General features: G+C 32.0%; 1 protein-coding gene across 2 annotated transcripts; it reads left to right on the top strand.

Annotated features, from left to right (window-relative positions):
• The first annotated feature begins 2,412 nt into the window (after positions 1-2,412).
• LOC107359043 (zinc finger protein 704) lies at positions 2,413-15,505 on the top strand. 2 transcript variants are annotated; one of them, XR_003084058.2, is made up of 5 exons: positions 2,413-3,862; positions 12,526-12,758; positions 13,076-13,176; positions 13,270-14,675; positions 15,327-15,505. XR_003084058.2 is itself a non-coding variant. In XM_015925486.3 (4 exons), exons 1-4 carry the CDS (start codon positions 3,697-3,699, stop codon positions 14,366-14,368), a joined length of 1,599 nt encoding a protein of 532 aa, XP_015780972.1. In that variant the 5' UTR covers positions 2,413-3,696; the 3' UTR covers positions 14,369-15,272. The 2 variants fall into 2 exon arrangements, 1 of the variants encoding a protein (XP_015780972.1); XM_015925486.3 differs by lacking the exon at positions 15,327-15,505 and having other exon boundaries at positions 13,270-15,272.
• The last annotated feature ends 1,370 nt before the right edge of the window (positions 15,506-16,875 follow it).

Genomic DNA, 16,875 nt, shown 5'->3' with positions numbered 1-16,875 from the left:
TAATGGATCAATAAGCATAATGATAATATTAGATTTTGTTTCATCTTTTGTTCCTTTGGACAGAAACTGATGGGCTCAAAAGTCATCACTGAAGTAGGGAAATAAAAGAGTCGAAAATAGATTTTTCTTTCTTCTTCTTCTTCTTTTCCATATTCAATAAAAGATTATTAATAATGATGAGAGAGAGAGAGAGAGAAAATTTTACACAGAATTATCAAATTCTAATAACTGAATAAAAATAATGAAAAATCAAATTTCGAGATTGAACTTTTGTAAAATATTTTCATTTTTCATCGAACCAATTTTTCTCCATTGAAACTTCAATGCAATCCAAAATTGAAATAATTGATGTTGGTAAAAATGAGTTTACTTTTTTACTTCTTTATCCTGGCTTGCATTATTGAACCATTTCTGGTTTCATCAAAGAAGATTATCTTGAACAGCTTCAGGAAATGCGATGTTATTGATAAGTTCATGGTTAATGTTGATAATTAGGAATATGTAAACAGATGAGAAAAAAAGAGTGAAAAAGAAGAGTAAAGTTCAAGGGAATCGAAAAAAAATTTAGCCTTAGGATGGAATCAAAATGTTTGAAAATATTTGCAGAAGAAAAAAGTTGAACAAAAAGTTGCAAAATTAACCATTTTAGTGATTCCATGATTGGTAAAGGGTTAAACAGTTGAATTGCATTTCCTTTTTTGTGTCATTAAGTCTATTGAAAAGTTTGATCGAGTTTTGCATTTTACTTTTTTTTTGTAAATTTCCAACTTAAAGCTGCATCAATTGTTAGTTTATGATGATGATGACAGATGATGAAATGTTGATCATTTCAGCCATGAAATGATTTCACTATTGTTTTTACATCACCATTTGAATCATTATTTATCTTCGTCAAGATGAAGAAAAGATGAAGAGCAGAGATGAAAAGTAAAATTATGTTAGTAATAATCTTTTTCTGTCTTTACCTCTCTTCTTTCCAAATGTTATTCTGTACAATGTGGCTTTGTGGCATCATGCAAGAGAGAAAGAGAGAGAAAAAGAAAGGTCGAAATTCATCCAAGGAATAAATGAGTTTTTCCTGTCTCATGTAATTTTCTTCTTGTCTTGTTATCAGGGAATGAAAACTGCAGAATGAAAACATTGATTATAGCCTAAGGTCAAGTCTTACTTTATCTTTACTCATCATTATCCTTTTAGTTCCATTTTTCTTTACAACTTTCATGGTTGATTCAAAATGATAACTGACTCATTTCTCCATTTCTCTCTCAACATTTCAACTCTTTTCTCTTTTGCTCATTTCTATCATTCCCGTTCAACTTGACAACCTTTTTGATAATGATGAATAATGACGATTTAATAATGATTGTTGAATGATTGTTTGGTTAAATTTGAACAAAAAAAGTCAAACTTTTACTTTGTTTGTCAGTAAAGAAAAAAATGAAGAGAAAAAAAATCTTTTGCGATTCAAGGAAATGTTGAATTGTAATGAATTTCAGTGCAATTTCATTGATTTTGATGAATTTTAATGAACATGGAAAATGGGAAAAAAGTGGAAGAAAAATGTTTCCAATTAAAGGTTGATTCTGCAGAAGAGTTTTGCCATTTTGTCAATGTTTCAAATTGGTTGAAAAATGTGTTACTTTGTAATGGAAATGCATTTTTTGATCAATAATTTGACAACTTTTATCGACCTCAAAATTTGACTAATTATAAAGCTTTGCAAATGATTAATGGTTTACTCATGTCAATTTGCATGTGTCTTGAGTAAACTGAAAAAGATTACTTTTTGTGTGTTTTGTGTGCAAAAAAAAGAGATGAAAAAAAGGTAACTTTTGTTGATTGATGACGATCATTTTGTTGATCAACAATGCTATTTATACCTTTTCTTTGTGCACAATCAAATCATTTTCATCTCACAAAAATGATTGATAATTTGATAATGAGCGCTTTTCGTCTCAAGAGTTGGAGTTTTCTGAATCTTGCCTCTCTCCTGATAAAGATGTGTCTACGATTCTCATGTGAACAAGTTTCATCTCTTGTGTTGCATTTAAAATGATTATTTAAACTCATATGGTTCAGAGATGAACAACTAGTTGGAAACATGCAAAGGAACAAAGTGAAATGAACATTTCCCTCTTGACGTAATAATTAACTCATTTTTAGATTGATTACATTTTTAGTTTCTGATCTCATTTCGATGATGTTTATTGATGAACTTTCCTCTCCTTCCCTCCCACTCTCCCTTTCTCTTCTCTCTCTTATCAGTTGACAAACACAAAAAAATACATTGTGATAATCATCATGCAACAGAAGAATCGAGAAAGAAAGGAAATTCTGGTTTTGTCTGGTTTTACCAGCTTTTACAATTTTATTCATTGTAACAGTTTGGCAAAGTTCATCATTGATCAAAGAGGGTTGACCAATAAACTGTTTTTGGTTAAAGCTATCGAGGAATCAATTGAAATTTCATTTCTAATTAAAGTTGAACGGTTCACAAGACGAACCTGAAAAAAAAGAAAATCAATTTTATCGTTTCCAGTGGAAGATAATTTATCTGCAGGTTGGTTCATTATCTGGTTGTTGACTGTAATACAATTTGTTTCAAGTGTTAATATGTTAAAGAGTGAGAAGGAGAAAGAGCGAGGAGAAAAAAATGTTTACCAAAAAAAAAGTTTACCGGTGCAAATGGTTCGTTTGTGATCCACTAGATGACAGTAAAATAGGATTGGGAGTAAATGACTTTTTCCCCTCTTCAATAGCGGTTTTGTTTTGTTTGTTGTTGCTTTTACCAGGTTTACAGTCTTGCGCTGCTTTGAGTTTGAGCTTCAGTTTGAGTTGATTTCAAGTTAAGTAAACGTTGTGATAGTTTTTTTGGTTGAAGTATAAGTTGCTTCCTTATTTGGTTAACAATGTTTAGTTTCATTTCACATCTAATACAGTTAACATCAACCATACAGTCAACAACAAAGTTAACAGTAACAACACGAGTAACAACAATCTCATAACAACTTTGGTACAAAATAGTGCATTGTATAATATTATAAATATATAAATATATTATAAAATAGAGTTTTTTATTTTTTAAATCTTGTGCTTTTATCCATTTTTTTGGTCAACCTTTCACTTTAATCAGTGTTTTTTAAAGATCGCTTCATTTCATTTTCAATTTTTGCGGCTCTTTCTTTCTTTACTGTCTTTACATTTCTTTGTTTTCTTATGTTTTACATTCATTCATCTTCCTCCCCTTCCTCCTCCTACATTTTGACAAAACTGTTTACATGATGAAACTTGGATTTGTGGTAACCTGAAACCGTGATTAGCATCATCATAAAACACACACTCAACATAAAGTCCAATTAATTGTATTTGATTAATGCCTTGTTATACTGTGTAACTACCGGTGAACACTAAACTCATCAAGCAACAACCAGAACAGCAAAAGTCCATTGGATTGGTGTTGATGGAAGAGCAATAAACAAGGTCAACATTTGACAGAAGGGAACCAGTTCAGGTTGACCAACAAAGAAACCAAGAGAAACCCAAAAACACCGAGAGTTTAACAGTGAAAATTGAAGAAACAGCAAAAGAAATGGTTCTGTGATTATTATTGACTATTACTATCGTCTCATCATTGAGTATTTACAAGTTGATAACCTGTGAGAGGGAGACTGATTATAATTGCGAGATTGATTATTGATGGATAACATGATAATGTCACCGGTGAATATTGAAGTGAGGAAAGGACGGAAACGTCGACCAAGCAACAGCCTCGAAGACGATCCAGTTATGGATGATTGTACAGCCGCTTTGGTTCTAATGAGTCTCTCTTGTTCACCCAAATCAACCTTTATTCCTGATCGAGGTAAGTTGAAAGAAAAAGCTAAAATTTTTATCGATTTTTTGTTTCGCTTTTTTTCGCCACTTTATTAATTACACTTTTTCCACTCTTGAATTGTTTCAACTTTTTTTTCTCTTCTTGTACACTTTTCTCTCATTGATTATTGATATCAAGAACGTGTTTATTTGCAATTTGCAAATTAATATTACAACATTGATCCAACTTTTCAATACAAACTCTTTATACTTTTCAATCTTCACTTCTTCTGGCCTCCATCTTTTTTACCTTAATAACCTGAATTTTTCGTTACCTGTCATCAAGACTTAACAACTTTCTTCTTTTTTACAGTAACCTAAACAGTTAGTTTCAAGTTTTTCTCTCCAGCTTAAAGCAAAACTATTCGACTGATTATCATGATTATCATGATGACGAAGATGGTTTTTTCCCAACAAGAAAATGTAATTTGAATATTCCATTAAACATGGAGAGAAAGCAAAGAGAATTGGGTAACTTGAAAGAAAGAAAAAATTGATTCCAAGACTTTACTTTTCATGATTCTTCTTCTTTTTTCTTCTTCTCCCCATTAATACATAATGATTAACCTTTAAACAATATCTTCAGATAATTGTGATGAGGTCACTTTTCACCAACTAAATGTTTCAAGGTACAGTTACTTTTTCAGTTGCTTTTAAACTTGACAATTGGAAATGGTTGAAATGTCAAAAAAGCCGGAAAATGTTTGTGAAAAGTTGAAAAATATGGAAATGAGAAAAGTTGAATTTGGGTGAAAAAAAGTGGAATCATTTTGTTTTTAGTTTTTCTCTTGGTTTCAATACTTGAACCTTTCCGTTTATCCGCAGTTGTAGTTGTTGAAATTGTCCCAGTTTTGAGGTGAAACTGATTATACTTAATGTGTTAGTAAAAAAGTAAAAGAAAGTGTGCCTAAAATAGAGAGAAGAGAGAGAGGGAAAAAAGAAAGAGAAGAAAAGGCAGAAAGCAAGTGTCAAGTAATGACGAAAGAGAAAAAGAAAGAAAAAGTTGAATCTTGAGCAAAAGCAAAATAACTTAACAAGTGAATGAATAAGAGGAACCCTAAAATTTTTATAATTGCGTAAAGTAAAAGCAAGAAGAAGAAGAAGAAATCCAAGCTTAAACAATCCATTAAAGCGAATGGCGAATGAAAAAAAAACATAAGAAAAGAAAGTAAAGAAAGAAAGAAAAAGTTTCAAGTTTTGAGTTACGATGTTGGCTAACGAAGAGAAGAGCGAGAGAAAAGAAAGAAAAGAAGACAGAGATACTTGTTAGCACACCTTAGTTGATGTCCACTTTATTAAAATGAAAAGCCGGTTTCGACCTAATTGAGTAAAACTGGAAAACCTTGTAACAAAACTCATTGCGTTGAAAAAAAAAGTTTCGTTGCCTCTTTACTTCTCTCTTGCATCTCTCTCTTCGTTAGATCCTCTTTTTGAGCCTCTTTCTCTTTCTTTTTTCATCATCATAATCATAATCTTCTTTCTTCCTCTTCTCTCTTCTGTTTATTTCATTTTCTCGCTCCTTAATAATTCATATTACTCAATACCATCAACAATCCAAACAACAACAAAACAACAGTAAGACCTTCATTTCTCCTCTCATTTCTTGCCAACCTTCAACAAGATGAAAATGAAAGTTGATTAGCAAAATGACCTTGTTTATCCACACATCAACGCTTTGATAGCGCTTTTTTACATCGTTACTTCGTTAGCTTCAATAGTTAACTTTCTTTCGCCATCAGATTATTTTTATTATCTTTATTCATTTGGTTGGCTCGAGAGAAGCAAAAAAGTGGTCAAAAAGCAGTACAATTTTTTGATTAAATCCTTGAAAAGTGAAGGTGAATACGAAAGCTTCAAACATTTCAATGGAAACAAATTGAAATCGAAAGGCGAGAATCAAAAGAAGAAAAAAATTCTCCTTTTCTCTAATACCAAGCATTTTCGAGTTTTTACATCCAACGAATGTTGTACAGAAAAAAAAGTTCATAATCTAGCAACAAACTTCTCCACCTTTTTCAATCTTACCTTGCGCTGGAAACATTGATTGATTAGCTTTGAAAGTTTAACCTTTTTTACATTCTTTCATCAATTTTGTCTGTATCGCAAGTTTACTTTTTTTATCTGTTATTTAAGGTAAAAAATTGCCCAAAAATTATGACTTGTTCCGTTGATGAATGAAAGAAAAATGATTTTTTGTTTCTTTTCTCCCGTTTCAAATATTTTTTTCCGATTAAAATGTAATCATTTTGGCGAACCGTAAGTTTACTGTAATCAGCCTTGATCTAACGGGCCAATTTGATTGAGATAGAGATTGGAAAAGTGGAAAAGTTGAAAAGAGCGAAAAATGAAAATTTAATTTTAATTGCAACAAATGACAATAGTGCCATTTAACAGTGTAAATGATTTCAGTAGTTGGTAACAGTTATTGCTTATTATTTAATGAAACTATTATTATATCAAAAAGGGGGGTTGAGAGAAAAGAGAGAAATAACAATTATTCTAATGACATGCACTTAGTAATTTTAATGATAATTGTAATAGTGATAGTGATCATAATAATAATTGTAATAATATTTCACTAACAAGTTGACAAAGTTTTTCATTTGGTTTGGTGAAAACTGATGTGTTTACTTGAGGCATGCCAAAATCAATACAAACTGGTGGGCTTGAAAAACGTCATGAAAATCCCTTTTTGTGAACCAGTAAAGGAACCTTTCCTCATCACCATCATTATCATTATCATAATCATCTTTAATCTTTTCTCTCTTTTTGTTGTCAATTTAAATTTGCGAGTTAATCTATTGAGTGAAAATTCAACCGGGTCAGTTGAGCTCAACGGTTACGTCAACTTTGAATTTAGAAGTGATTTTTCAAAAGTTAACTCTCTTTTCACTCAATGGTTTGGGAAAATGAAATTAAGCTTCAAACTAATGCATAACAACAATCATGATGATGATGATGATGATGATGATCAACTGCAGTAGCAGAGTAAAGTAAAAGATTTTTGTGTAACTTTGAGTTAATTGAAAGAGAGTCAACAGGGAAATGATGTTGCGAAGCAGAATGATGATCAAGATGATAAAGAGTGAAAGAGGGGATTAAACAGGAGGTAATGCTGTTTTACCGCTACTTTTTTGTTGCTCACTTCTTGCTGACTTGTAAGGTAAACTATCAATTGTGGGTAAACTTTATTTCAAATTAACTGTCAAATTTTGCTTTGAACTGAACATCTTTTGTTTTTACGCTTCTTTTTGCGCTGTTGTTGTTGTTGAAGCTTTTATTTAAAGTTTACATTTCAGTAAACATTTGAACCTTGCTTTTGCCCTTTCGTCATTTCTTTCCTCTTCGTTTTTCTGTTGCTTTCATCGTTTTGGCTTTCTGTTTAGGGAAAAGTTGAACATTCAATTATTGAATTTTTCTTGCTGTGTGTTGGTTGTGTGGGTGAACAGGGAGACGAAATGAATGAGCTTATCAAGGATGATTATGATGACCGTGACGATAAATGTGATGATATTGATTACAAGATGATGACAAATTGTGATTACGTTATGTTTACTTCAAGTTTATCTCATTTACTTTTCTTTTTTTTTCTCTTTGCAACTTTTCCCTCAAACCTCAAGTTCCTGTGACTTTTTCATGTGATTTAACGTTGATTGCCAATGATAATCATAACAATAATGTCATTTTCCAATATTTCAAGCAACAGAGAGAAAGAAAGAAAGAAAAGAGAATAAAAAAACAGGAAAAGAAGCATGAAAAATAGCAGATTCCATTGACTTTTGTTTTTCTTTTTTTCTCTCTCTAACATGACATCAGTATCGTCATCATTATCATCATTAAAAAGTCAGGTAAAGTCACACATTTTCTGTCATGATTCCATTGCTTTTCAATCGACATCTTTTTGCACCCAAAAAATGAGCAAAACTGAAAAGGTAAACAATTGAATGAAAACAATTTTTAATCTAATTTCCATCAACTTTTACAGTTATTTTCTCAATCAGGTTATTCAGTATTTCCAGCATTTTTCAAAGAATAATGACCTCAAAAATAATATTGCACAATGAGTAACAACAGCAGCAAAAGACTCAACTTGACGGTAAGCAAGTGTCAAATCAATGTGTTAAAATGAGAGAAAAGCAAAAAAAATCTGTGAAAAGCGCAAGCAAAACGCACCTTTCATTTTACCGGTTAAAGAGTAAACAATCTTTTTGCTTCCCTCAAATTTCATGCCCTTTTTGAGCTTATCTTGTCCAACCTGTTTTTGGGTTCCTTGGTTGTTTACCTTTTTTTCTTGTTCCTTCCTTCACTTTACCTTTTTTTCTCATTCCATTCATTCATGTTTACTTTGACTTTTCAACGCAACATTTCATTTTCACCTCACTAACCCATTGATACATTTTCATTACTTACATGAAAATTACCACAATTATCTGTTAATCTTGAACCCAAACTTAACCTTAATTTCAACTGGTAAACTTTCACCCTCTTTTTGTTTGCCGTAGCTCAGTGCACTTGCCATAAATGTAATAAAAGGCAACATTTAAACCCAAACCAGAATAATATCACATTTAAACATCAAAACATTGTAAGCAAATAATGTCAATAAAATGATGAATAATGTTAAGCGCATTAATACATGAAATCAACAAAAATATCCCAAAAAAAAACGAAAACAATTTTTACATCTTTTCAAGGTTTAACCAGTTTTTTTCTGGTTAAATTCACAGTTTTACTTGATCAAGTGCTATTCATTATTTAACATTTCCTCTAATGTTAACATTTCTTCACCACTTATGAACCTCTTTTCATTCCTTTAACCATTTACCCTTTCAATTTACTTTGTGTTTTCGCATCATTTTGTTTTCCTAACTGTAAACTATTAATATGCTCATGATTATCATCAACATGCATCTAACCGTAAATCGGCTTATCCATTGGCTTTTAAGCCGATTTATATATTAAAAACGGGTAAAGAGAGGAAAAATTAGATCGAATATATTAACAAGTCCAACATTTTTTCCTTTATTATTATTATCATTATTGATGATGATGTGACGTTTTACCTTAGATGAAAAGTGAAAACCCAAAGAGAAACAATTTTTTCCCTTGGATTATGATAACAATTTTCAACTCTGCTCTGGGTAGACACACGATGATGCACATGAAAATGGTAAATGAAATATTAATGTGTTTATAACCTTAAATCAACTTGAAATGATCTAAAGTTTTTTTCTCTTCTTCATTTTCTTGTATCAATTCACTTGCTTTCCTTGCTCTCACTTAACTTTGCTTTTACTTCTTGTGATAATCATTTTGATATTTCAACTGGAAACTAATGCATATTTGGTTCGTTTTTAACCTGCAACTTTCGAGTTGCACTTTTTGGGTATTTTTTTGGGTTCTATTTTTGCCTTCTTCTCTCCCTTTACTTCCTCTTACCTTTTCACATCATCTTTACTGTTCTTTTGTCTCCATCGTTATCATTATTTTTAAGATTACGATTATTATCATTATATTGTTATCAACCTTGGTAGGAAAGTAGAAGAGCACCAGTGAAGAAGAAAATGAAAAAGTAGAGAGAAGAAGAAAAATGATAAAAGATGAAGTCAGTAATGATGTTGCTGTTGTTGATGTTTATGATGATGATGGTGATGAGAAGAAGAAGAAGAAGAAGAAGTTGTTTTAGAAGTAGTCCTTTTTGCCTTTTCGAAGACAAAATGAGTCAAGGAAAGAAGAAAGCTTGAGAGCAAAAATAAAGAGACTTATCAGGTCACATGTAAAGGTCATTCAGGGTATTAAAGAGGAATCATCTTTTCTTTCAAGATGTGGAATAACACGAGAAAAAGAAGCAAAAAGTATCGTCAGATGGATGAAGAAATGGGATGATAATAATGATGGATCAAATGTTTCTTTTTGGCCACTTTTTTCTCTTCCATTCCTCTCTCTCTCATTCTTCATATTTTCTCATTTTTTGCATCGATAACTTGACCAAGTTATGAGTTTTACCAATTCTCTTGCTGAACCAAATTCCAAATTGCAATTGCAATAATGGTAATAATGAGTGATTTAAAGCTTTGTGGTCCATTGGTGTAGTCTAGTTAACCCAACCTGAAAGAATGTACAAGGTGTTAGTTTGGGTGATCATGAAGATGGAAAAGAGACAAAATTGCAAAGATGAATAAAAGTCAAGAAAAGAGGATTACAAGGGACAAGTTGAATGAGAAAAGGAAAAAGGTTCAATATTAAATTGCATTGGCATTTGTTTCCTCCTCTTCATCTTTTTTTTCTTCTTTTTCTTCTTCTCTTCACATTATTCTTTATAATCATCATCATCATCATCATCAACAGCAGCATCAACAGCATGATCCTCTTCTCATTTCAGTGTTACTTTCGCAACAATTTTTGTCATCTTTTCAGTGGCAAAACTTGTAATGGTAAAAGCCAATGAAAGAGTTATAATACAATGTTTATTTCCTCATCTTCTTACCAAGTTTAACTCTTTTTGTTTGTTCTCTTTGCTGTTGAATTTGTTTCACTTCAGGATGACTGACCATTGGTATAATCACTATTCAATCTTGTCCTTTCCCTGTTTACCCAAAAGTTTCAAGGAATAGAAACGAATCAAGTCCAAAAGAATAAATGTGATAACCAATAGAACACACAAGTGATGAGAGCTGTTCTGGTATCCATAGTTTTTAGTCATTCATTTTACCTCATCACTCCAACATCTTGTTATTATATTGAGCTTGTCACATCAAACTTTCCTCTTCATGTCCATCTCATGCTCTTCATCGTCTCTTTTCTTGTCAACTCTTTCTGTTATTCTTCTTCTTCTTCTTCTTCCTCATCATCATCATCTCTTCACATAACTACTTATTATATGCAGGAAAAGAAAATATTTTACATTTATTATTACCAAATGAAAAATATCTTATGTAAATCAAATCATTATTGTTGTACTGAATGGCAAGGAATAGCATTTGTAAAAGCAGAATAGATCAAGAGAGAAAAGATTATTTCCAACAGTTGAAGTTATTTTCATTCACAATTCATGATATCAATCGATGCACATATATTATTATTGATGCATTTGTCGTTGTTGTTGTTGTTATTTTTTTGTCTTTTCCAGCTTTTCTCTCGTACTTTTTTCCCTTCTTCCTCAATCCCTTTCACCAGAAAATTTTGATGCATTTCTTGAATTTTCAGCACAGTTGTCTTGCACTGTTTCTTGTTATCATTAATTTCTTATTCAGTCCTCTTTTCATGTCAATGATTTTCATTTTCATTCATCTCACCTTATCAACAACACTATCTTGAACCATCATCATCTATCATCAACTTTTTCCTTTTGCTTTTTTCCATCTTCTTCATCTTCCACTTTACAGTTTACTTCCTCTTCTTTGTTTTCTCTCATCTTGATATACTTTTTTTACCTGTTTTATCTCTTGCTCACTCAACTCCTAGCATCAATATGATAAGTGAAATACACGAATCGACAAATGAAACATTTGCTCTCACTCAGCCTCTCTCAACCTTGTTAACTTGTCTCAGGTAAAAAGCTTGAGCTCGACATGAAAATGGTAAACAAAACAAAAAACCAAAAAAAGTCAACATTTTTAAATGGATAAACCTGATATAATCATTACTCTTAATAATGATATCAATGTCTTGTTTATCGTAACGTTACACTGTTTACGTTCATTTGTTTTTACGTTTAGTTGTAACTTGAAAAGTGGGAAAATACTTGACGGATCTTGACGGTAAAACTGGGGAACACAAAATTATCATGGTAATTACATGAGCAATACTAAATGAGTGTAGAATAATAAAAGACAAAAAACAAAAAAATGTTTATTTGCTATTTACTGATGAGTGGTGCTAAAGAAAATAACTAAAAGTGAAATAAGACAAAAAAACGAGTCTGTTTACAAGTCTTTGTGAGTCTTCAGGGCTTCCCCTTTTTCATCATTATTATCTTCTTCTTCATCCTCATCTCTCTCTCTCTCTCTTCGTTCTCGTAATCACTTATCGTCTTTTGTATATTTTAGATGTTTATGTGTTGTACTTCGATGTAATAACAAACATAATTAAGGATCAACTAGCCCTTCAACTGTTTCAATTCTTGCCTCGGGTCAAATTACAATGAAGCTATTCTGTTCCTCATTACAGGTTATAAAGAGAGAGTGAGAGTGAAAGTAGAGAAATGACGAAGGAAAGGAAATGGCTAAGTTGCTCTTTTCTTGTTTTTTTTAATTTCTTCTCTTTCTTTTTCTTCCTCTGGGAAGAAGATGATGAAGGATGAAATGCTCTTGGTTTTTTTGATTGCCTGTGAATGTAATTATGGATTTTTTTCATTGTTATCATTGGAAAATTGCCATGAAAAAGAAAAGTTTTGCCCGCAAGTTTCATTTGCTATTTTACTCATTTTTTGCACTCTTTTGTCTCTTGTCCTGTTTTTTTTTCTGGTTAAATCACTCATCATTCCCATTTCGATTCTTCCGGCTGTTGGTCTTCAGGAAATGTAAATGAATTATTGGGAAATTTTGAAATTCAGTAGAAAAAAATAGTCAATTTAGAGTGGAAATTAAGGGCGAAAAAAGTGTAATTTTGTTAATCGGTTCATAATTTAATTTGATTTTCTTTTTACAACAGGAGTCTATTCAATGTCTGTGAAGAGCATCGATTCTGGTGTTGGCTATTGTTCAGCGGCAAGTCGATCCAATACACCTTCACCGACCACAATCAACGAAGATTCAACTGCCCCAATTGCCATTGAGATTAAGGGTGATAAACGATTCAATGGATTGACAATCAAAGATGAGGGAATCTACATGGATGAAACTATTGATTTTACTAATGATTATCCAATACAAACCAGTGTTGAGGTAAGAATAGGAAAAGTTCTTAGTCTTAACAATCAATTTACATTTTATTAGATGATAATCAATGAAAATGGTTCCTTTCTGCTTCTTTCTCCTTGTTATCCAATTTTCATATTATTTCACCAATTTTTTTCTTCTCTTCTCCTTCTCATGATCTGAATAGAAAATTTGATTTAATGGATTCATATTTTCATTTAGATGTGCTTAGGTTTATGTGTTGAATTGAATTAACCAAAACATTTTATTTTTTCCTTTCTTTTATCTGATTGTTTATTCATTTCATTCATCATTTCAATCTCTTCTTCTTTCTTTGTTAACAGAAGGCACGACGAATTGTGTTCAAATGTACTTGGCGTGGATGTGGCCTTCGATGTGATCTTGTTGAAGATATTGAGAAACATGTTAGAATAGTTCATCTTGGGTAAGTTTTATTGTTGAGATGAACTGATTCATTGAAACTGAAGACTTGAGTCAAGAATTGGATTAATAAATGAATTTATTTGTTTGTTTACAGACGAAGTGAGGCGACCGGCGAAGATGATAATGATCATGAGGAAGAATTTTATTATGCTGAAATTGAAGAAGAGATGGAAATTGATAATATTAGTAGTAAAGAGAGTTCATGTTCTAGTGACAGTAGTCTGGGTCCTTTGTCACCCGTCTCGAGTTCACCAGAGTCACCTAACAGTACAAATTACAATCTAAGCCCAACACTCAGCTCGGCTTCCCTCCTTTTCTTTGCTCCTTCACCCACTTGGAGTCATCTTGATATGGCTCGACCTCCACACGAAGATCCTGAGTACCAAAAGCAACAAAAGCAACTTCAACAGCAACAACAACTACAACAAAACCAGCAAGTGCAAAATGTTCAACAGACAACTTCTGTGAATCAAACTATTCTCAGTGCCCAGATTAAACCGGAACCGGAAAGGAAGACAGTGATATCAAGCCCGATCAACATTCCCGGTATTTCGGTGGCCCATCGTTGGTCGACAAAAGGTCGTGATTCTTCTTGTTCATCTTCTTCTTTCTCGACTAGTTGCAACTCGAGCTATTCAAGCTTTTCCAATTCCCATTCGAATCAACAGCATCACAACCATCATCATCATAATCATCCTTTTAACCCTCATCATGAACACCAATCTCAAGCATCTTTCCTTGCCTCTGGTTCAAGTCCATTAAGTTTTTTCTCTCCAAAAGCTCCTTCCAAAGTTATGCGATTGAGTTGTAAAACATCCAGCCCGGTCAACTTGAAGTCAACCTCAAGTAGCCCAGCCTCAACTGCAAATGCAACAACGCCAACACCCTCAATAGCAGTTGGCAATGGTACAACAACAAACAGTTCAACCATGAGTACAAATTTTAAAAATGCCAGCAACTCTAGCAATCATCATCATCATCAGCACCATTCAAGCAACAGCAATCAATGGACAAGCTTATTACAATCATCAAGTTCATCTTCATCTTCACCATCAAAAGGGCACAGCATATCGCCAACCCGACGATCTCGAACTGAAACCAGAAAGTGTCGTAAAGTTTATGGAATGGATAATCGTGATTCATGGTGTACTCAATGCAAATGGAAAAAGGCTTGCACTCGTTTTGTCGATTAACCATGAAAAGCAAAAGCCGAGCAAGCAAGCGAGCGAGTAGAGTGAAGAATAGCAAAGAATCAAAAGCATAACAAAGTTTCTTGCAAAAAACACTCTGATAGTGTTATCAAACTCTCACTCTTGCTCAAATCAAAAAGATGGCCGAAAGATGCAAAAGCCCAAGTTATATTGTTTCATTTATCCTTATCTGTACAGAAAAAAACAAAACAAAACTCAAAGCTGAATGAAATTTTTTTTACACGCCTTTCCATTTTGGTGAAAAGAAAACACTTAAACTGTTAAACTCAGCGTGATTTTACTTTAAAAGGTAATAATGATGATGGTCAAGTCCTAACCAACAATTATGTCTTCAATTAATGAATGGCAGAGTATGAAAAAAAACAATAAGATTGTTATGCTAATTGAGTAAAGTATGGTGATAATGTCAAGGAGAGAAGCTCAAAGAAGGCGAAAAAAAGTGAAAAGAATGAAATGTTGGAAAAAAGGTGAAACCCAACAGGTAAAAAAAGAGAGAGAAGAAGATGAATAAATTGAAAAATTCTTTAACCTTTGAGCTTCTCTCTTTGTTTCTCCCATTGATGCAAGAAATGGTTTCATCACAAGTGTTGCAATGTAATAAAATGATGATCATGATGTTCATCAAAAAATCTTTTTCTTTCTTTGTGCTTCTTGAATAACTAAACAAAAAATTCATCATCATTATCATGCTCTTGATATCAATATGAAAAGTAACAAAAAATTGTAATTTTAACAAAAAAAAGAGAAAATGAAACTTGAAGAAAATTCAAGTTTCCATTTGACAAGCAAACACACAGCAAATATTATCATTTCATTTCTATTTTTTTTCAATTAAATTGACGTTGGCTGCTAAAAGTTGATATTAAATAATATCCATTCAATATAACTTTTTGATTGTTTTTCTTCTTCTTCTCCATTTAATTGTTCATTTTACCTCAAGTTGGTGGAAAAGTTGACCTTTCAAAGTCAAAGTACAACGCGATTCTAAAGGCACAAAGGAAAAGGATGAAAGAAGAAAACACTTTTTTTCTCTTCTTCTTGATAAACCTTTTGTAAACTTTTTCGTGTTCACATTAAAGAGATGATCATTTGTACCTGATGAATGTTGACCAGCTCAAATATCATGCCGTCTATTCATCGCAACCCTATTATCCTGTAAATTAGTGCCATTCAGGGTAAAACAATGGATGATAATTAACGTGTAAAAGGAAGATTGAAAGAGGAGAGAGAAAAAAACTTAACTCTTTACAATTTTGATGCCAATCATTTGCATAATTTGTATATTGTAATTGCAAGGTTATAAAAAAGTACAATGACAAAACAAAACTGTTCAATGGCAGCAACAACAAGAATAAAAGTTGATTTGCATATTTTATTAGGCTTATAATTGTTTACATTAATAAGGTGTTAGGAATCAAGTTTTAGAGGCTTCACAGTATAATTTGAATACTGGATCAGGCTTTTCTTTGTCACAAGAAAAGGTTTATGTGCGCTGTTGGAGTTTACCTTTGAGCTGTGCTTATCTGTTGGAACACACAAGTTAAAGTTTAATGAAAAAGAAACGACTCAATGTCGAAACAAAAGATGAAAATGACTTGATAATGGACTCGATTATATCGTATTTGTAATTGAAAATGAAATAAAATCCGTTGTTAGAAAAATAATCCAAAGTTGACTGGAAATTGAAACAAGTGTTTATCCAAGATTTTTGATGCTGTTTAATTGGGTTTCTGAAAGTCAAAGTAGAGCAAAATTATTGCCTCTTCAGCTAGATCTGTGTAATCTGAGTAATTATTCTGCTTCTCTTGCCTTCAATTGAACGATGCAATTATTATCGATTGAAAGTTCAACTTTACGGAAATCTATTGTAACATTTAAACTCTACTTTCAATGATGGATGCGGTCCGATCCCGTCTTCGAAATTCAATGTCTGCAAAGACAAAAAGCACTTTTCAATCCTTCACTTTGTACATTAAAGTTCGCCAAAATCGAAAATTTTTCTGAAAACTCGAAATAGAAAATGAAAAAAGCTCAATTCGTAAAGCAATAAAAATAACTGAATAAAGTGTTCAGAAATCTTTTAAAATCTGGTCTCTATTTATTTACGTAAACCTGATAAAACGAAAATTTTGTTTTCTTTTGCTATTCCATTTCAGATTTCGATAAATGGTTTGATGAGATTTCAATTGATCAATAAAACCTCTTCTGTTGACTCATTTGCATGGTTTTTCTGATTGATATTTTGTGCATAAAAATACACTGAAATATCCAGAAACTTCTCATTTTTCTCGAAAAAGATATCTAAAAAACGAAAAAATTTCAATGATTAAGGTTGATTCAATAAAGTTGCGTTTCATGAGTTGTAATTCACCATGATCAGAATAGAGATTCTCTGCATCTGCATAACAATGTTTTTTGATGAATTTCCAAGCAAATTGCTGATTACTTTTTATCCTTCTCATTTTAAAGTTCATGCTAAATTGATAGGG

The sequence above is a fragment of the Tetranychus urticae genome, chromosome 1 (genome assembly GCF_039701765.1).
Source record: "Tetranychus urticae isolate SD_2017Ah chromosome 1, NJAU_TeUrti_SD_1.0, whole genome shotgun sequence".
Taxonomy (NCBI): Eukaryota; Metazoa; Arthropoda; class Arachnida; order Trombidiformes; family Tetranychidae; genus Tetranychus; species Tetranychus urticae.
Note: the sequence above shows the minus strand (reverse complement) of the source record. Positions and strands in the feature narration are given on the sequence as shown.